The sequence below is a fragment of the Rhipicephalus microplus genome, chromosome 3, assembly GCF_043290135.1.
Source record: "Rhipicephalus microplus isolate Deutch F79 chromosome 3, USDA_Rmic, whole genome shotgun sequence".
Lineage (NCBI taxonomy): Eukaryota > Metazoa > Arthropoda > Arachnida > Ixodida > Ixodidae > Rhipicephalus > Rhipicephalus microplus.
Genome location: NC_134702.1, coordinates 5,504,825 through 5,527,500, shown reverse-complemented (window position 1 = coordinate 5,527,500; position 22,676 = coordinate 5,504,825). Strand labels below are relative to the sequence as shown.

At 46.3% G+C, this 22,676-nt stretch overlaps 1 protein-coding gene across 4 annotated transcripts in view; it reads left to right on the top strand.

Moving 5' to 3' along the window:
- Positions 1-22,676, top strand: part of LOC119183629 (uncharacterized) — a 118,509-nt gene that overhangs the window by 17,108 nt on the left and 78,725 nt on the right. For 3 of the 4 annotated variants that reach the window (XM_075888798.1, XM_075888797.1, XM_037433753.2), the window contains exons 2-7: positions 1,274-1,367; positions 12,038-12,119; positions 13,214-13,297; positions 18,581-18,631; positions 20,119-20,174; positions 20,283-20,361. In XM_075888798.1, coding sequence (XP_075744913.1) covers positions 1,274-1,367; positions 12,038-12,119; positions 13,214-13,297; positions 18,581-18,631; positions 20,119-20,174; positions 20,283-20,361 — 446 coding nt within the window. The remainder of the gene's footprint in view (positions 1-1,273; positions 1,368-12,037; positions 12,120-13,213; positions 13,298-18,580; positions 18,632-20,118; positions 20,175-20,282; positions 20,362-22,676) is intronic. The other variant, XM_075888796.1, reaches the window with a different exon arrangement.

Sequence of the window (22,676 nt, the reverse complement as noted above, 5' to 3'; positions counted from 1 at the left end):
GCTCGAACGCACCAACTCAGTGAAGACGACGAGCAGCAGAAATGATTGTCTCCTGTTTGCGCTATTTTTGCCGTTGTTGCCCCGGTTGTGTAAACATAGTAAATATTTTGTCGTCTCCCTGTAGCAATATGGTCATAAGAATGAAACGTTTCTGTTGGGTGATGGCTGCAAGAAGTGTAACTTTCAGAGCTCGTTTTTTTTTAGGCATAATATTCACGAGAACGTCCAAGTTCAAGGACTTGAGCGCCCGCCTGAGGCACCGCCATCATCATCGACGGAGGGTGAGAAGAAACAGGGGTTAATCTTCTATTACCCGAAGGAAACTGCCGGACTTCAAATAAAGTTTATTCATTCAACTAGCAGGCAAAGAATGGATAGGGGATGTTATACTAGTAGTAATTCTAATGGAAATGTGAAGAAACAAAAGTCGACGAAAAGCTTGCCGCTGGCAGGGACCGAGCCTGTGACGCAAAATTTACCCCAGAATTTACCCTCACTCAGACTGCAAGTTTTGAACTGTCAGAGAAGCGACGTGATTTGGACTTTTACCACATTATACGGCGCTGCAGTGTCCAAATCACCCACCACCCTCGAGCCTTGGTAAGCAACTATCTAGTCAAGAGCTGTGAGAGGCTAACATGCGCAGCTACAACCCCGGGCCTTCAGGAAGCAATCCTAAAGTGGGCTGAGGTGGGCCTGCCACGAGTCTCTCACGTTCTCGCAGCCCCTTTCCATTGAGATGGGATGAATAAAGTTGTTTCTCTCTCTTGCAGACTTCAGGCCTTCAGTTAGTATGCGAGGGATTATTGGTCAGCTGCTATATATGTCGCAATAAAATCACGAGCCGCGTGACATCATCACGCAAAAAAAAAAATTGCTTCTGGCGGCGCTGACTGACACCCCCACGCTTAAATGCACCTATGCACCCTATAAAGTGGACGGATGGATGATCGCCAGGGTAGCTCAGGGGTAGAGCATCGGACGCGTTATTCGAAGGTTGGGTCCCTGCCAGTAGAAAGTTATCTTTTCGCTCACTTCTCTTGAATTACATATACATTTACATTGCAATTACGTCTAGTAACATCCCCTCACTTTTCTTGGCATCATTGTCTGTTAGTGTTAGTTCTCAATAATATTTTCTCTTGGGTAATGTAGCTTTGGAGGAAGATGGTCACGCCACAGGCAACGTGGTAAAATTGCTGCACTAGTCGTATCCGTCTTCACAATAACGCTGATCTACTAGGGAATTATCGCACACAATTTCTATTTTCAGATGGAGTTTTTCCTTGCGTGATCCTGGTGCAGTTCATAGGCATATGGGTTGCTTCACACGGCTACGAATGGACAGTTGACGTGGATTCACGGAAGTACGATATATTATCAATCAATATATTACCAAGAAAACTTTAAGCATCTACTAAACTCGCAGTTGTTAAATTAATGTTTTATTCCACAACAATATTATTGTTTTTTTTTCAGATCCCTAATCGTCATTTATGTGCAATTTCACCTTACAGCTCATGTCACATCCACTCAGTAATTATTGTGTAAATGAGCTGTCATGATTGAAAGTGCACATTTTTGGCCTCTTTTTGCTGCATAGAACATAGCGCAATCACATTATATATTGCATTCCCACTTGTGTTACAATAACATTGTGTATGCTGTTCTCATGTATTTTTTAATCTTTTTGTACATTATACACGTTCAAAATGTTTCCCTTACACAATGCCTCTAGGTGCCTGTAAGGTACTTCTAAATAAACAAATAAATAAATAGGTAAACGCTCTCAAGAACACAAAAGGTGCATTAGAAGCTCTCTAATGGATTACAGATAAACATTGCGCGAAGATTATTTGCAATGCGATCACTTACCCAACCTATCAATGAACGAGGAATTTCGCTGGAGCCATCGCTTCGACACCAAACTTGGTGACAGAAAGCAAACATGGTGATTTAGGAAACCGTAACGTCAAAGAGGTAAAGGCAGCAATAAAAGATGGCGCTAGAATCAAGACAGTCAAAACCAAACTCTGTAAAGGACTTTTGCACAGAAGTATACCCAGCTCAAGTAGTAATTGCCCCAAGTAAAAGCAACAGGCATCAAGACGCCAAAGGCTCAAACGTGCACGTATCGGTGAGGTTAGCAAGGCCCTACAAGACACGTCCCACGGAAAAGCGACTAGAGAAGACAGCATTAGGACCCATGTGATTAATGGCGAGAGTTAATGATTAAGGAGCATGCTTGCCTATACATACCATGTCCTAAAGTTCTAACGTACCAGGCAGTATGAAAAACTGTCACCTTTTTTTTTTTCTTTACTAGATGGACGCGAAAGGCTTGCAAAACTACCGGCCGATCAGCCTCCCTTCAGCATTACACAAAATACCCGCGGAGTAGCATCGAATGGTATAAGAGCCACGCTCACCTTTTATCGCCCTGGAGAACAAGCTGGTTTCAGGAAAGGGTACCCTATCCTGGGTCGCATCCATGCGATTGATCAAAAAACAGAGAAAACTGTCGAATACAAAGAGCCTTCTATATGATAGTCATTGATTTGAAAAATGCCTTTGACGCGGTACAGATACCAGCAGTTCTAGACGCGTTGCGCCGACAAAGGGTACTTGAAACACAGTGCGTAACATAACTAAACATAATATAACACACACACACACACACACACACATATATATATATATATATATATATATATATATATATATATATATATATATATACCTCAAAAAGTGTATACATAAGGGCTCGTTTTTCCGTGTTTTAACACAATATTAATGAGATCTAACAGACAGTAATGCCAAGGGATGTACAGGGGAAGTTATTAGAACCAATGGAATGTAAATAAGAAGAAAGAAAAGTGGATGAAAAAATAACCAGCCGTGAGCAGGAATCGAACCTACAACCTTCGAATAACGCGTTCGATGCTCTCGAATGCGTTATTCGAAGGTCGTAGGTTCGATTCCGATATATATATATATATATATATATATATATATATATATATATATATATATATATATATATATATATATATCAGTAGGTTCGATATATAGGTTCGAAGGTCGTATGTTCAATATATATATATATATATATATATATATATATATATATATATATATATATATATATATATATATATATATATATATATATATATATATATATACCGGAGTCTCCGTTATGAAGGTTTCCCCACATTGTTCGGCAACAAGAAGGACAGGATTGCCTTGTTCATAATAAAACGACGTATGTTCGGCCCTTGCATAGTAGTCAGTGCTGGATATACGCTCGTAGCCCACACGCTACAATATCCTACCGACTGCTCACTGCATTTGCTCGTCTTGCTTCCTTAGACACTTCTATCGGCACTAAGGTGCACCATTCGCCAAGAACCAAATACAAGTCATATGATATATATGTCTGAAATCAAAGCACTGGAGGTTATTTTACTTATCTCTGTCGACAAATACAACTCTTCCTTCCATCAAAATGTTGGCTTCCGAACGTTCAGACAACCCGCTGCCATAGCATACACTTCACCAACGCGTGTACATTACAAAAGTGCCTTCGCAACCCGCCTTGTGGCATTTTTACCACGAAAGTGTTTTGTGTCGGGGTCCATCAAGACTTCGGTGACGTATTTCCGTCACAGATATGACGTCAAATTACGCTACCAATTGGTAAATAAAAATATCCAAGAAAACGCTCCCCGGGCTTCGAACCTCTGTACTTCTGAAACGGCGAAAAGCGCCGGGTGCTCTAGCCACTAAACTATGCAGGCAATTAGAAGAATTCGTACGAACACGCCTTATATCTTTCAAGCATTCCCTCTCGCTCCGTGCTCAATGTTGGCGAAGCGGGGCGGTGCAGCAGTCTGGGAGTTCTGGAAGAGAAATAATGCAACATGACGCTGTTAACGCATGGCGTCCGAGATTGCGCCCACGTGCAGCCTTGGAGTCTATGGTTAAAGCTCCTCGACGGCAGTGAAAAACCCTGACCAATTAAGCAATGGAAAGTCACCGACGCAGTTACGTTGTTTTACTTTCGCTTCATTTTAGCGCGTGACTGCTCGTTGTTGAAGTCGTGCAGCTTCCACATGTACCAACGATGCTTCACCGCCGACTATAGCACCGGCTTATTTCATAAAGCTGATGCAGTAAGCACTGCAGCATGGCAACGATGTCGACGGGCGAATGTCGTGCCTTGGTGAAGCGAAACTGATTCCAGAAGGACGTGGATCGCCCGTACACGTTCGCGGCTCAATCTATGAACCTCTACGTCCCGCGCTGCTGAAGCACAGTATACGTCAGCGCTGGCGTAGGTTTCAGGAGCGCACACCTTGCTGTTTCTCTACAAAACCCGCGATCTTCGAAGCCGTGCATATTGTCGTGACGTCGACGAAGGAGAGCAGAGAGTACCTTTCAAGAATAATCTATTTATTCGGCCGAACCTGTGGCAACGCAAAAGGAAAGTAAGATTTCAGCGAGACACAGGCGCTGATAGCGGCGAACAGAGCGTCGGCCGTCGATGAAATGACCAACGGCGAAGCGTGTCGACATTTATACTGCCGCAACAGGTTGGCCACGTTCAAGTAGCCCGCCGCAATCATCGTGGCACAAGTTCGCCCCAATAAAGACGCTTGTTTTTTTAGCCTGTCTGCCTCAGCATCGCTACATTTCTGGTAGAAGTGCGGGGTATGAATCGAAGCCCCGCGAGCTTAAGACAGCGTAGCCACGACGACCAGCGAGTCCACCCCGTGAAAGTGACTCCTGTACACCAGAGGGCAAGTCGCCGTCTTCGAGGTGACTCACCTGAGTTCAGTTCTCTTCACTTCCTACAAGTGGAATTCAAACGATGAACGCCACCACTGTGACTAGCCAGGTAACACCGGCACAAGTGTTCATCAGCCAACCGCAGCAGCCGCCAATATTCCCAGGCGGCTCGTACGAGGACGTGGAAGATTGGTTGGACTTGTTCGAGAGAGTGGCGAGCTTGAATAGATGGGACGAAAGAGACAAGCTCCGTCGCGTATACATCGCCCTGGAAGACTTCGCAAAGACATGGTTTGATAACCATGAAACCTCGTTGTCTACCTGGGAGGTATTTCGACGACAAGCGGTGGCTACGTTCGCGAACACAGACCGGAAAAAAGGCAGAGGCTGCTCTTCAATCGAGGAACCAGCTCACAAACGAGAGTGGTGCTATGTACATCGAGGACATAGTCCGTCTGTTCAAGCGTGCAGATTATAACATGGCTGAGGATAAGAAGGTGCGTCATCTAATGCGCGGAGTGAAGCAAGAGCTGTTCATCGTTCTCGTCCGCAACCCCCGAAGCAAATTTGCTGAGTTTTATTCGGAAGCGACGGCCACCCAAAAAACACTGGAACAGCGGGCTCGGCAGTACAACCAGAATCTGAACTGCGCATCTGCACAGGTATTCTCCGGAGGCGTGCAAAACGACGTTGAAGCCCTGCGAGAGCTCATTAGATCAGTTATTAGAGAACTGAGCAGATTTCAAATACCCCAGACTCCAACTGCACTATCTGTTACCGACGTTGTTCGAGGCGAACTGAAGCAGGTCATACGAGAGCCAGAGCGTGAGCTGCAGCCTGCTCGACCTATCCGAACATACTCTGAAGTTCTCGGACAACCCACGGTACAAAGCAATGTAGCAGTTGCGATGGCGGCCACTCCTCTCCCACCTGCAGCACGCAGCGCACCTCGTCCACGGGAACCAACGGCTACCTATCTGCCCCCAGGAGCACGTAGCACACATCGCTATGTGGAGCATAGGCCCAGGAAAAGTGACGTCTGGCGTGATCACGAGCACAGGCCTCTGTGCTTTCGTTGTGGCGAAGTGGGTCATCTCTACAGATTCTGCCCTTACCGACAGGCTGGATTAAGACGCTTCCCGTCGTATGCACTGTGCCCCCGAAACAGTGAACGACTAGCGGAGATAGAGAAGTAGTTGTCCACGCGCCAGAACTCACCACCTCTACGTCAACATCGGTTACGGTCACCATCGCCTATGCGCTACCGGTCAACCAGCCCACGTGCACCTTCAAGGCAGCCTGGTCATCGTACTCCAAGTCTACTCCCGGAAAACTAAAGCAAGCGACCTGTGGAGGTGAGGCCGCTGATAACGTCAGTTACGAAGATCCTCCAATATGGTTTGAGGGCGACGACGATGTATTCCCGGTAAATAGGTGAAGCAACGAAAGCATTATTTACGATTTACGGATGAGAATGAAAGGATGAGAGCTGAATGCCTTAGTCGACACCGGTGCTGATTATTCAGTGATAAGTCACAAGATGGCGGAGAAGCTAAACAAAGTTGTGACACACTGGAATTGATCGCAGATACGCACGGCAGGCTGTCATATTATGACGCCCCTTGCGAGATGCACTGCAAGACTTGAAATACGGGGGTTTATTTACGTTGCCGATTTCATTGTGGTACCAGAATGTTCAAGGAAACTCATTATAGGAATGGATTTTTCGCGAGCTAATGGCGCCGTAATTAACCTGGGTAGGTCAAGCATGTTGTTTTCGACTGAACGAGCTATGCCTGTAGAGGAATCTGAAGAACGACGCCTAACTGCTCCAGGCGTTGTTCATGATGACGTAACTGTGCCGCCACGCTGCAGTATATTGGTGCTCGTAATGGTGCATTCAGACGACGGACCAAATCCGGATTTCTCGTGGACGCGGACTGGTAATCCGCGGATGATCCGCCTGCAGGCGCATCCACACGACGGACGGTGTCCTAGGAGAAAACAGCTGGATTACCCTCGACAGCAGGTTCGGCCACAGAACACCTACCAGTTTTCGGTGCTCACCTGCGCGCGCTGAAAGCAGACTGGTTTGAGAGTATTCAACATGGATGCCCGCAAGAAGCGACGCTTTACTGCGATGTCTGTCGCGTTGTGACAAATGAACGAGGAGTGTTATTCTTTCAGGAGAAAAGGGAGTTGCTGGCAGAATGTTCTTTCAACTACATTGTTCCCCACTTGTAGAACTTCTGAACGCGTCTCCCATCCTTTATTTAGAAGCGGCACGTCGCCAGTTGCAGAAGTTAGAATATTTCACCCTCATGACGGCTAAGAATCTCGCGTGTCAAACGATGGCGGCGACATTTCCCGAACGCCCAAAAGTGATTTCTGCGTATTTAATCACCTGAGAACAAAGCCCCCGGAAACTAAGTAAACCATGCTCAAGCGTAGATGACGCCGACCAGTCAGGCAGCTATTCGCGAGCCATGGAGGACAGGCCGCAAGCAGACGAAAAGTGTACTGGTTGCCAGAAACCCCGAGCTAATCCGCTGAAGTATCGGCTTTCCCCCGCCAGAATCCCGATGTGAGAAACAGGTTGCGGTCATCCGTACGCCAGCCTCGCGGACGAGTTGCGGACGAGGGGAATCGCTGATGTGAGGTCACGTGACGCGCCGTCCGTCCCGCCACATCCGGATTCGGTCCGTCGTCTGAATGCACCATAAAGAATGACGCATTGTACAACCGCGAAGGCATAGCGGATACAATTGTAGAGCTGTTTTTGAACAAAAGTGTCTGCGTAGCTCGAGTCTTGTTCACTTGACGAATGGCCGGGCAGATATCCTACTCACAAATTTCTCCAATGAACTACAACACGTAGCTCAAGGCACGGCTATTGCCTATTTACACTACTTCTGTATGGCGACCGAACTATGCAGCTTAATGACGTCAACCACTCGACCAGTGGCCTGCAACTTCTACACATCTGTGACCGTCAATCAGAGCCTTCCAGACAGTAAAAAAAAACAGATTTATGCCTTGGTAAAATAATTCTCTGATTGCTTCTCCAATGCCTCGAAGGTCAAGCGCACGTCAATTACAAAACACAGAATTATAACGCAAGACACCACGAGGCCTATATGCCAGCATCCATATCGAGTGTCACAAAAAACAACGCGAAATTATCAAGAAGCAAGTGGAGGAGATGCTTTCGAACGATGTCATCCAGCCTTCGAATACTCCATGAGCATACCCCGTAGTGCTCGTTAAGAAGAAAGACAACACACTCAGATTCTGTGTCGACCACCGAAAACTGAACAGTGTAACTAAACGAGATGTCTACTCTTTGCCACGTATCGACGATACACTAGATCAGCTGCGATCCGCAAAGTTTTTCTCCTCCTTGGATCTGAAAAGCGGATATTGGCAAATAGAGGTCGACGAGCGGGACCGTGAAAAAACGGCATTCGTAACAATACACTTGCCATCAAAAATTCTAGCGCTATCGCTAGTGGTGACATAGGTTCAAGAAAAATCTGTAATGTCCACGAAGTGGGCGCAATCTTAAGGAAACGATTTACTACAGCCTCGAAGCTTCTCAAACATCGTAGGTGGTGTTTGCGCTGAACGCAGCGTAACGGGGCGATAACAAAGCTTGAGAAACGAACGTGGCATTGCCTCCCTCTGAAAAAGGCGTCACCCCAATGCTTTAACGGAAGATGAAAGTACAGAAATATTGAAAGAAAATACAAGCAATAACTTACAATACAGCAATACACTAATAGTAAGATACAATAATAAAGACAATAAACAATAAGTACAATTTATAAAGCACAGCAACAACAAAATACAGTCCTTAGGTTTGCGCATGAAATGGCTTGAGTCGCACGACATGGACGACTTCTGGTCGAGCACGGCGCCGTTGAGAGTTCGTAATGCCGCCGGGAACAATCTCGTAGTCGAGTGGGCCGAGACGCCGAGCTAATCTGTACGGTGTGAAGTACCGTCGCAGAAGTTTCTCACTGAGTCCACGTCGGCGTGTGGACGACCATACCCAGGCACGGTCCCCGGGCTGGTACTCCACGAAGCTTCGTCAAAGATTAGAACGGCAGGTGTCGGTAGCCTGCTGATTTTTGATATGGAGGCGGGCGAGTTGACCAGCTTCTTCCGCCCGCTGAAGGTAGGCGGTGACGTCGAGGTTCTTTTTTTCAGCGAGTTTTGGAAGCATAGCCTCGAGCGTCGTTGCTGGGCTTCTTCCATAGACCAACTTGTACGGCGTCATCTGCGTCGTTTCTTGGACGGCCATATTGTACGCGAAGATCACGTACGGAAAAACTTACGTCTCGTGCTCGACGTTGACATACATAGCCAGCATATCGGCGATGGCATTACTAAGACGCTCAGTGAGGCCATTCGTCTGTGGATGGTAAGCAGTGGTGCGGCGGTGACTTGTCTGGCTGTACCTCAGAATGGCCCGAGTTATGTCCGTCGTAAAGGCCGTACCTCTGTCAGTAATGAGGACCTGTGGAGCTCCGTATCACAGGGCGATGTTCTCAACGAAGAACTTTGCTACCTCGGCAGCACTGCCTTTGGGCGGGGCCCTTGTCTCAGCGTATAGCGCGTGAGGTAGTCGGTGGTTACGACGATCCATTTTTTCTCGAAATTCGACGTCAGGAACGGCCCCATTAAGTCTATGCCAATATGCTGGAATGGCCGGTGAGGTGGCTCGATGGGCTGGAGAAGTCCGACTGGCCTGGTCGGCGGTGTCTCGTCGTTGGCAGCCCTGACATGTCTCTACATAACGAGTGACGTCGGCGGAAATACGTGGCCAGTAGTACTTCTCCTGTACTCTTGCAATCATACGGGAAAGACCGACTTTTCCAGCCGTCGGATTGTCGTGTAGAGCATCCAAAACTTCTGGACCTAACGCAGAAGGTACTACGACGAGATTGTTGGCCCGAAGTGACGAGAAGTTTTCCTTTCGGAGAACACCGTTCCACAAGAAAAACAACTCAACTCCTTGTTTGAGTACGTTTGAGACAACAGCGGCCTTGCCCTCAAGGCATTACAAGGCTCCCGAATTCCGGGTCAGCTCTCTGTCGCTCGGCGAAGTCGTCGGCACTAATGGTTCCCAAGAAACAGTCATCGTCCGGGTCGTCCTTCGGCGGTGGTTCGACGGGGGCACGAGACGGGCAGTCGGCGTCAGAGTATTTTCTTCCAGACTTGTAAAAGACGGTAACGTCGAATTCCTGAAGTCTCAGGCTCCATCATGTGAGGCGACCTAAAGGGTCTTTCAAGTTAGCTAGCCAACACAAGGCGTGGTGGTCGCTCACAACTTTTAAGGGCCTGCCATAAAGGTAGGGGCGGAACTTCGATGTAGCCCAGATGATTGCAAAGCATTCCTTTTCTGTCACAGAAAAGTTGGTTTCTGCCTTTGATAGCGACCGGCTAGCATAACTGATGACTATTTCCAGTCCGTTAGTTCTCTGCACAAGAACGGCGCCGAGTCCTACACTGATTGCGTCGGTGTGTATTTCTGTCTCGGCGAATTCGTCTAAATGCGAGAGTAGCGGAGGCGTCTGCAGGCGTCGTTTCAGTTCCTGAAATGCTTCCTCCTGCGGCGTTTCCCACTTAAACTCCACATCGGTCCTGGTAAGGTTAGTGAGTTGCTCTGCAATGCGGGCAAAGTTTTGGACGAACCACCTATAATAGGCGCATAGGCCAAGAAATCGACGCACGGCCTTCTTTCGATAGGTGGCGATAGAAGCTGTTTTCTGCGGGTCGGAGCGAACGTCGGACTTGATGATGACGTGGCCCAGGAACAAGAGCTCCTCGTATGCAAGGCGACACTTTTCGGCCTTGAGGGTGAGTCCGCAGTTCTCGATTGCTTGCAGTACAGCTTCAAGGCGCCGGAGGTGTTCGTCGAAGTTTGAGGAAAACACCACGGCATCGTCCAGGTACACAAGGTAATTAAGTCTGCCACTTCAAGCCGGCCAGTATTGAATTCATGACACATTGGGAAGTCGCGGGTGCCGAGAAAAGACCAAAGAGAATGACCTTAAACTCAAACAGGCTGTCCGGTGTAATAAAGGCCCTCTCGATTCCTCTCATCGACTTCAATGAACGCTTCAAAAAATGCGCCACGGAAGAGGTCCCAGGTTCGAAGTGACGACTCGGAGTTCTCGAACTAGGTCCGCACCGCGTCTTCCGGGTAAAAGTAGACGCGACGTAGCTTTTCTTCCGAGTCCCACTGTCTCAAAGCGGCCACTCTGTCATACGTCACCAGCCAGGTCTCCGCTTCTTCCCAGGATGATTCGTGGAAGGTTGGTGGCTCTCTCTGCTGGTGTACAACCACTGTGGCGGGCGTTGGCACAGGGGCAGTCATGGTGCTCGCTGTAGAGGTGGCGGCCTTGGGCTTGCGAATGTTATCGGGTAGTGCCCCGTACTCTGGATGTAGCCCTCGCTGCCTGCGGCTAGCTCGCTGATCGAGGTTGGCTTCAACGTCCTCTTCACGGTGTGGGCTTGGCTCGCAGCTGGAGGGGGGCATTCGGTACATGAGCCGGTAAGCACCTCCACCAGATGTCACGGGGTCGTGACGTCGACGAAGGGGAACAGACAGTACTTTGAAGAATAATCTATTTATTCGGCCGAATCTGTGGCCACGTGAAAGGAAACTATAAGATTACAGCGAGACACTGGCACTGATAGCGGCGAACAGTGCGTCTGCCGTCGATCAACTGACCAGCGGCAAAGCGTGTCGGCCTTTATGACCTTGCCATGGAAAATTCTAGCGTTATCGCTAGTGGTGACGTAGGTTCAAGAAAAATCTGTAATGTTCACGAAGTGAACGTAATCTTAACAAAACGATCTATTACAGCCTCGAAGCTTCTCAAGCATCGTAGGCACGGTTTGCGCTGAACGTAGTGTAACGGGGCGATAACAATGCTTGAGGAACGAATGTGGCAATATCAAGTAACAGTGTATAGTGTATGCTTGTTGATGTCATCTTTGTGTGCAATTAACGATACGCTGCGTGTTAAATACTTCAGTTACCACAACGGTTAAATCTTTATCGTGTGTGGTAGTTGTCTTGATGGAGACATGCCGTCAACGTGGCTGTGTTCACGAGAAACAGTGCTATAACTGCCAAACGCCAATAGCTTCTATGAAGACACGTTTCACTTTCGTCTTATACCGATTCCTATAAGGAAGGGTTCAGCCATGTTTTTATCTTTGTGTGCCTGTAAAGTCCTGCAGAGGTCCCGCACAGAATCATGGGGAAGCATGGAGCCAAAATGGGCGTCATCAGCCAGGATTGCGACGACGGACAGGTGAGCTCGGTTCAAGCATTCTATCGATCGATATGATCGGTATGTGAGGTTTAACGTTCTAGAACGCCATACGACTATGAGAGGCGCCTTAGGGGAGGGCTCCAGAAATTTCGACCACACAGGGTTCTTCACCGTGCACCCAATTCTCAGCACACGGGCCTACAGGATTTCCACCTGGGGTTAAAACATTCTAACTTCCACGAAAGTTGTCCACCAATATGCACATAACAATGTGCAAGTAAGTATGCAATTCGGCCAACCCTTGCAATTTAAAAGGCAACCCGTCCCTATACTTTTTTTTCAGTTTGAGCCTCCGTTTAATTTTCAAAAGTGTAGATAGCTGGGTCACTTGGTATGAATCCATCAAAAAACAAGAGAGACACACAGACAAAAAAAGACAAAAACAAGTGCTGACTTTGCCGTTTAAACTTAGCGACGAACTCAGCCCCAAATTGTTCTTTTCGCCATGGCACAAAACGACACCCCTGGCCCTCAAGTCGCGGGATCGAATCCCAGCCGCGGAGGCCGCACTTTGGATGGAAACGAAAACACATAAGGCCATTGCGCTGAAATTCTGGTGCAACCCCAGGCGGTCGAAATTTCCGGAATCCTTGCACTACGGCGTCGCTCATAAAGTTATGGTGGTTTCGGAACGTTGAACCCCAAGAATTATTAAAATGACACTTGCCGAAAACTGCCTGCCGGAGCCTCACTTCAAATCAATATATGCCTGCCTTGTACCCGCCCACAGCGGAAAAAAAAAAATTCTGCCCACGCCTCTACATCTCCCCTCACGCCGAGTACAAAGGTAGAGAGCTTTCAGAAGGACATCATCGCTTCATTTTTATTGTTACGTATACTGCTGAGCTTGTTTCCTTTAAACTGAACCCAAGCACATCCTCCACCCCCACCTTCGGACTATCTTATGCACGGTTCTGCGTCAGTGACATTCGAAAAAACATCGCATATGTTTTCCTACGTATGAACGAAGGGCCTGCAGACAACACTCCCCGGTGCTGCGAAGAAATACATGTAAAAATTGCATGGCACGTTTTTTTTTTTTTCATAATTACCATTTCATTATTTTTTTTCAGAACCACATAGACGTAGACTTCGGTGGATCACCTGAGGAGTACACCTGTACCATGAAAGACTTGCTGTGGTATGTCACTGTCGGAGTAAGTTTTGTAGAACTTATTTTTTTTTTCGGCTATGTGTAAGGACAGTCACAGGGGGCCCATATATCTCCAGCTTTATATTTTGCGCGGTGTGTGTGTGTGTGCGTGTGCGTGTGCGTGTGTGTGTGTGTGTGTGTGTGTGTGTGTGTGTGTGTGTGTGTGTGTGTGTGTGTGTGTGTGTGTGTGTGTGTGTGTGTGTGTGTGTGTGTGTGTCGAAAAAGCTTCGGTGGATTCGGTGTTTTCTAGAAGTTCAAAATGACGGACGATCGTGCGAAAACCTTTTATTACAACGTTTCAGCCGGGGTGCAGCCTTCGTCATGGAATACAAGGCATAATGGAATTGCACTCCTTATATACACGGTACGACAGGGGGCCCCCAACGCATGTGTAACTACATCGTCAGATACATGAAATATAAAGGCGCGTAAATAGATGTGAGCATGCAAGTATTTGTGCGACGTGATTGTGGCATGAAGATGTAACAAGACGTGCCAAAGTCATACTTTCATAAAGAATGATAGATTTACATGTGTAGGCGCGGGTATTCTTTTGTAATAGGAAAAAGTCCCAGCTTCGCCGCAAAGGCGAAGCCACGAATGCGATAGCAACAAATTGGAAGGTCACGCGCAAAATGGCAAGCAGATTGAAACGTGCCCCACGTTTCTCCAGAACAAAGGACGCACGAAACGTACTCTCAGGTAAAGATAAACGCGAATAAGCGTCTCAGTTGTTACTTCGCTGTGTCTGAAAAGCGCGCCCTTTTCGCAAACGTAGGCTGCGCAACAATTGTAGTGACCTTTGTGCACCCGGTAACTACAGCAGAAACGTTCCGACGAAACCCAAAGGCTAGCCAAAACGTACGATTCTCCCCACTGCAAGATAAGGGCGCACGATCAAGCGTGCACCTCCTCATTCTCTACGTGGGCCAAAGTACGCGTGAGAGATGAGAGCCGCCGCGCGCTCACTGCGCCATTTTCCTGATAATGCTGAAAACACGATAGTCCCCCCCCCCCCCCCCCACCGAGATGCCCATCAACAGCGGTAAGTGGTAGATATGAATAGCTTGCTGTTCGAACGTTGAAAGAGGTACGTTTTGGTGGCTCAGTTAAATTTAAAGAAAAAAAAACGTTTCGGTGGCTCAGTGGTTAACGACGCGCATTCATGAGGTGGAGGTCCCACGTTCGATTCTGCGGGCTGGAGTCTTTCTTCTGGGATGTTTTTTCTTGCATTTTCATATACGTAGAGACATACATATACGCTGCATGACATCGACGCCGGCGGCGAAATCCAGTCGAAAAGTGTCCATATAATTAGTTCGTTGTTGAAAGTAGCACAGACAGATGTCTTTGCAACATGCGTACATCTGCCTCACTGAGGTTTTGGTAAACAGGCGAGTATTTTTATTTCCAAATGGAATTACCACTAATTAACTAATTGTCATTACCAAAAAATAGTAGCTGCTACTACGGTATGTTGGGAACAATATGCACAAGGACATTATAGCGCAATACCGTTCCTCTATTTTAAAATCACGCTGCGTGATAATAACTGTGACACCACATACACCTTCTATAAGAAAAGAAGGCGTACGAGAAAGCAAGCAATTTTCTTATCGACTTATGCTTCGGCCGTGGCACGGCCTTCGTCAGAGAAACGAAGGCCGTGTCATATATTATATATATATATATATATATATATATATATATATATATATATATATATATATATATATATATATATATATATATATATATATATATATATATACACTTCATTTGAGAATAGTTCAGTAGAGGAAACAAAACAATAATTTATTTTTATAGTCCTAACAGTTTCGGCTGGTGGAGCAGCCTTCTTCAGAGGATCTAGCCGAAACGATACAAGTTCCCGTAGCAGAGGGCCACCCTCACAGTTTGGAGGCCCCCAAAGTGAAAAGAAAGAAAAGAAAAAATAAAAACGAAACAAACGGGCCAACGAAGCAAGCGACAGAGTTGAAGAAGATGGGGAAGGGAGGACCGAAGGAGAGCCGCCGGTAACTAGGGGTAAATAAGACAATAAGACGCGCCGCCAGAGGACGCGACCAAGGAAAAGGGAGAAAGTGAAACATATTACATGGTATATCCTTAAATATACACTTCTGTCCCTATATATATATATATATATATATATATATATATATATATATATATATATATATATTATAGGGACAGAAATGTTTATTTAAGGACTTCTTTTTTCGTGTTTGACACAATATTATAGATATATAACAGACAATAATGCCAAGGAAAGTGTAGGGGAAGGTATTAGACCCAATTGTAATGTAAATTCAAAGAAAGAAAAGTGGGTGAAAAGATAACTTGCCGAGAGCAGGAACCGAACCTGCGACCTACGTATGAACCTGCGAAGTACGTATGATACTGAGCTGTGCGCATTGTAGCTTGTTGCATTGTGAAATGCTACTAGTGATGTCCCGCTGTTATAATGAACGTTGACGAAGTTATTTTCCACGGTGAAAATGCGTCCTTTTGCGTGCTCGCGCTCGTTGTGACTGCGAGTGCCACAAATCATGACAGGAAATCAGCTGTACGTCGACCAGAAAACGTTTCCACAGACCAAGAACAAGAAATTATCAGGATTTCAGAAATAAGCTTTTCAGCCAGCTGAAGCTGCTCTGGACGAGGCTTCTCTAGGTAACGACCCTGCGTAGGCACGCGATCTAGGATATGCACAAGTGCAGAACGCCAGAGAAGAAATTGTCCATTCCAAGAAGACATCCTGTCTCAATCTCTACTTTGCTAACCTTCAACGTAAGGGAACCCAAGTTCATATTTTGCCCTCGTAAGCATTATGTCAGTGTTTGATGTAAGTAGAAGTTCATTTTTTTTATTTCGGATGAAATCGGCAAGTCGTCGTAAGATGCGGGGTCGGCATAAAACTGCGTAATATATGTTTTTAATACATTATCTCCATAGGGATTTTACCGGTACCAAACCAATCCATCGTAAACATCGAGTCATCGCGAAACCGGGGGTCATATAATCGAAGCAATTTCGATTATACGTTCCTTGGTTTTGCGATGACCCGCATTTTACGACGACTCGGCTTGGTCCCGGTAACAACTCCATAGAAGCAATGTATTGAAAATCTTGGTTATACAACGCAGTCTTACGCCGACCCCGCATCTTACGACGGCTTTCAGATTCCTTCTGAAAGAAAAAAAAACACCTTTGCTCGAATCGAACGCCGCCCAAATATTCCCGAGTGCAATATATATGAACTTGCGGTCCCCGAGGTTGACGATTAGAAGAGTCATGACGTCTTCTTGGAAGGAAAATTTATTCTCCTGAACGTTGTGCGTGCGTGTTCGCGGTCGTTATTCAGTCAACATATCCACAAGTAGCTTCAGCCGGCCGAAAAGCTGATATTTTCGTGTTTTCGGACCGTGGAAACGTTTCCTGGTCGACATACAGCTGATCTATTGCCATCGTCGCAGTTAAAGGCTTGTACACTCATAAGGGCGCGACGCAGCTGTTTTCATTGTGCAAAATTACCTTCGCATGACGTCAACGTTCACGATTAACAGCGGGACTTTGCTAGTTGCACTTCACAAGTCAAGTTACAACGCGCACAACTCAGTCATGCACAAAGGCATTTTATTCAAAAACTCTAATTCTACACAACCCCGCCGCGGTGGTCTAGTGGCTAAGGTACTCGGCTGCTGACCCGCAGGTCGCGGGTTCGAATCCCGGCTGCGGCGGCTGCATTTCCGATGGAGGCGGAAATGTTGTAGGCCCGTGTGCTCAGATTTGGGTGCACGTTAAAGAACCCCAGGTGGTCGAAATTTCCGGAGCCCTCCACTACGGCGTCTCTCATAATCATATGGTGGTTTTGGGACGTTAAACCCCACAAATCAATCAATCAATCAATCAATCAATCTAATTGTACACAAAGTCGTGGTCTGTCACCATTTTGTGATGGCGATGACACTGTGTCTGACTCCTCTGACGGGAGCAGTTCCGTCCCGGCAATGACGTTGAAATATATAATAGGAGATCGCAAAGGAAGAGTCGGAATGCAAGCACTTGTCACGTCGAATCTAACTAGCAACCTGCCGATTCTCAGCGCGCGGCACTAACCACTACGCCGCATAGCGTACGTTGTCTGGAGTGCTAACGGCAAGCCATTTATATGCACCGTGTGGCAGTCCTCAGATCTTCAAATTTTTAGCGCGTTTTTGTTATCAGTGGCGAGATGGCGCTAACGGCTCGCGTTGGCCGCGCTCTAAAGGTCGTCTCCTCCACGGGGCGTGGTATCTCGTGCGCACGCTCTTATCAGACTCGTAATTTGGGAGAGGACGAAGATCACTTCACATGCTGCGCGGCCGCGTTTACCAAAGGAGCGCGCTGCTGACATACGACGCAGCAAGAATAGTGACAGTTCGTGCTTGTCCTGTGTAGACATGTGCGCTCGTTTCGTGCGTCTTTCTTTCTGTTTGAACGGAGCGCTTTAAGTGTCGCGCTGTGACCGTTGTTGATACGCGCTCGTCCTGTGTATGCTCATTTCGTGCGCGCTTTCTGCTTGATATGTGCGCTGCTTGATATGTGCGATGCTATTTCTGAAACAATGCACAATAAACGGTCAATTACCTCTGTGAAGAAACGTTTCACTTTCGTGTTATAGGGATTTTTATATCGGCAGATCAGCCACGTTTTTTTTTTTTAAGTTGAGAATAAGAATTCGCTGGCACTTCCTCCAACTTAGTAATGCGGCCATTAGCTGCCACTGGCAAGAATAATTACTACTACCTTCCTTGCAGAGATGGGCTTATTCAGGCGTTCTGCACCCGTTTTTAGGGGCGAAGCTCTTAAGGGCGTAGGCTTGTCCGGCGTCGTAGTAGTTGCAGTCGCCCCTCGCACCGCTAGTACTCGGCTTTCTCAATAGATGGCATGCTCACAGACGGACGGACGGATGGACAGGCAGACGACCGAGATAAGAGCCCGCGAATTTTCGCCCCTCTTATCATCCTTCACTACGTAGATATACTGTGATTTTTCGGGCAAGGCAGAGTGTTACTGCCTACAATTTTAGTTTGTTTAAATTAAACGACGCCCAGATTATATGACGCTTTTGCGTAGTCCCCTGAAAGTCGTGTAATCAGCGTTCCGCTGTAGTTTCAGGAAGCAGATGTAGCGTCTTTCCCTCCTCTCGTCACTATAATTACGAGTTGTGTTTGAATTACCGTTTCGAAATTGCAGTACTTACAATGAGACCCTTTTTTGAAAGGGTTGGTACCGCTCTCTATACAAGTGCCACCGGGTGAAAAAAGGATATCGTGTAAGTATACTGCGTTTTTCCGCACTCACTTTGGGCGATTGTGAATACGCCTGATTTTTGTTGCAAAGTTCATGCCTCACATATTGTCTTAATAATAATAATAATAATAATAATAATAATAATAATAATAATAATAATAATAATAATAATAATAATAATAATAATAATAATAATAATATTATTAATAATAATAATAATAATAATAATAATAAAAAATGACAGTCTGCCAAAGCCATTGTCACCTGTAATGGCAGAGTAATGCAGGCCGCGAAGGATCGAGCTCGTTGTATTAGTGAACAATATGCATGCAAAAAATAACATGGGAATATGACGACTATATATCAGATGCAGCTCTTGCGTCTTTAGTGACGATGCGAGGTGTGGATTGTTAGTGACAACCTGGAATGTTTGAAAGGTTACGTCGCAAAAAAGATACAAAACTGACAGCGAAGAACTGAACGCGAACGAAACCTCGAACCTGATCTGTGAGGAGTGATGCATGAACCAGTAGTAATGAGATGATGGCGAAATAATGTCGGCGAAACTTTTCAAACCAAGATTATGCATTCATCAGATGAGATCACATATTTTTGTTTCGCGAGGCTGTATGACGAGAATTCAACATGAAAAAAATGTAGTAAGAAGAAAAAAAGAAAGATTACTTAGTAGGCGAACCAGCTGAGAACGAACCGACCAAGGTTTTCAAGCAGCCGAAACAGGTAGCTGTTTTTCGATGGCGATCACGTACGAAAAAAAGGGCCGATCCCGATTAACAATTAATTTTAAGTGTGAATACACTTTATAAGCGACCCCAAACCATCCACCACCATCGGCGGCGTCCGCAGTGTTCTCTCTATCTTTAAAAGAAAGAGGACTTGGCGGGCCGCAGCGCGACGATCTACCGAATAAGCCACGGACGCGACGCTGATATCGGTGTCGCTCCTCCTCTCTCCTCGCTCGCTGCAGCTGCGCGCGCACCCCTCTCTCTCGCGCGCCCGCCTTCTCTCTCAGTCTCCCGTCGAGAGCGGGTCGTGCGATGGATATCCCGGAAGCAACGCTATTATCTGGATATAAGGCGCGTTACTGACACCGATATATATATATATATATATATATATATATATATATATATATATATATATATATATATATATATATATATATAGAGAGAGAGAGAGAGAGAGAGAGAGAGAAGACTGCGGACGCCGCCGACGGTGGTGGATGGTTTGGGGTCGCTTATATATATATATATATATATATATATATATATATATATATATATATATATATATATATATATATATATATATATATATATATATATATATATATATATATATATATATATATATATATATACTGGTTTTTTATATGAGAAATAACTAAATTATGTATGGCCAGCAAAATTTTGGACAATCTATTGATGCCATCATATCATCTGCATGAGCGTGATAATCGTGAGTAATTTTTTTCTTTTGTTTCTACAGCCTCACCATTACTGTATGAACAAGAGGATAATATACAGTGATGCTATACCAACCCAGTTAAGCGTGCATCTCTTTGCATGAGTTATGCTATACCAAAAGGTAAAACAGAACAGTGCAGCTTATATTGATAACGTTTTTTTTTTCGCTCTCACTCTTCTCCGCAGCGAAGGACACCGTCCGCTGTGGCCTGTGTACGGAGAATATAAGTATGTCCCACCACAGCGCTGGCTGCATAGCATAGAGGTAGGCTGGCCTATCTATCTATCTATCTATCTATCTATCTATCTATCTATCTATCTATCTATCTATCTATCTATCTATCCGCCTACGGCTTTTAAGTCTCCTGGCCGTTTCGATTACAGTATCGATACTAAACTTGGTATGGCGTAACACGACTGCATTAAGAACGTATTTGACTAGTCGTAACATGAAATTCATGACATGTATGTCATGATTGTCATGATTCACATTTCATGGTCATGCAGCTCTTGCGGCGGTTTCGTTCACATGCCATGTTGCAAAACTGGTATGGTATGACACGATTGCATGGCGAACATAAGCGACAGACCCTAACTTAAAAATCATGACATGCGTGTCATGTAACAAGATGACTACATGCACGCTCATGAAGCGCTAGCGGCCGTTTCGCTAGCGTCACATATATCAAATTTGGTATTACGGGACGTGAATGGATGACTAAGGTATGATACTTGTGCAAACATTACAACCATGAGATGCGTGTCATGTAACAACATGACTACATGCTACGCTCATGATACGCTCGCAGCCATTTCGCTAGCTTCGCATGTACCAAACTCGGTACTACGCGACGCGAACGTACGACATAAGTAAATGACACATCCAAACATTATAGTCACGACATGCGTGTCATGTAACAACATGACTACATGCCACACTTATGATGCGCTCGCGGACGTTTCGGTAGCTTCACATGTGCCAAATTTGGTATTACGCGACGCCAATGAATGACGACGGTATGTGACTGGTGCAAACATGATAATCATGAGATGCGTGACATGTGAGAACATGACTCCATGCCATAGTGAAGGCGCCAATGCGTTTCGACGTGAAGCGGTGCGCGTGCTCGCGGCGTTCATTTCGTTGCGTCCCGCCGGCGTTGCCGCGCCATGCGCGTTTCAGCGCGTCCGGCGTCCCTCCATCACGATAAGACGCAGTGTTGTCTGGGTAATGCATCGGCACGAAATGCAGCATGTCGCATTTCGCGCCGGTTGCCGTCGGGCCACGCCGACGGACGCGAGCCGCGCCGGTCGCGCCTGGCGTCAGATTATAGAGTGTTCGCGTTTTGCTAACGTAGCGTCGCTGTGGCCAGCAAGCGCGTCAACGCTACATTAGAGTGTATTGTGCCCTTCATGATGCGCTCGCTGCCGTTTTGCTAGCTCCACATATGCCGAATTGGCCCCACCGCGGAGTTCTAGAGGCTAAGGTACTCGGCTGCTGACCCGCAGGTCGCTGGATCGATTCCCTTCTGCGGCGGCTGCATTTCCGATGGAGGCGGAAATGTTGTAGGCCCGTGAGCTCAGATTTTGGTGCACGTTAAAGAACCCCAGGTGGTCAAGCTGACCGATTTTTTCAGCTGTAGATCTAAACAACATTGACAAGAAGTAACAGTGCCTATGGGTCCATTAATCTACAGATGTAATCTATAAGCAAGGAGCCCTGTGAGCAGGAGTCATGGACGGCGGGAGCGCAGGCAGAAATGTTTTTCGGAAGGGGCACCACCTCGATAGAATCGGGGGCTGATGTAGTCGGGGGTCTGGCTGTAAGACCGGAGCCAGTCAAAGTCTCGGGGAGATGTCGAGGAGAGGAGCTGGTGCGGTTAATAAAATCGTATATTTACATTATATACAGATTCAAGGTAGTGTGACGCTGCCATGTTTATGGAAGCATGCGTCAAGCGTTTCGGCACTAGTGTTTTTCAAGTCCTCGTCTTCCCGAGATCCCTTGCAGGGGAAAACAATAGAATCCAGAACGGTCCAATCTGCAAAAGCAGCTCTATACTTACCAACTGAACTAATGAGCAACCAATGATCCAAGAATATTCGAATCCATACGATAATTATTAACAATCACAAGCAGGCCCCGCATGGATGACAGCGAACGTACGTATTTTAATTCCGATATTAAGTACCAAACAAGAATAATAAGTACCAAACCGAACTTCCGGAAAAAATTGAGGCATGAAGCGATGAGAAACAGTTGAAAACAGCGATAATTGATTGATGTGTTGGGTTTAACGTCCCAAAACCACCATATGATTATGTGAAACGCCGTAGTGGAGGGCTCTGGAAATTCCGACCACCTAGCTGGGTTTCTTTAACATACAACCAAATCTGAGCACACAAGCCTTCAGAATTTTCGCCTCCATCAAAAATGCAGCCGCCGCAGCTGGGATTCGATCCCGCTACCTGCGGGTCAGCAGCCGAGTACCTTAGCCACCACGGCGGGGCCTTGAAAACAGCGAATTGGTTGGTTGGTTGGTTGCGAAACTTTATTGAGGTCCTACAAGGCGCGCGTCA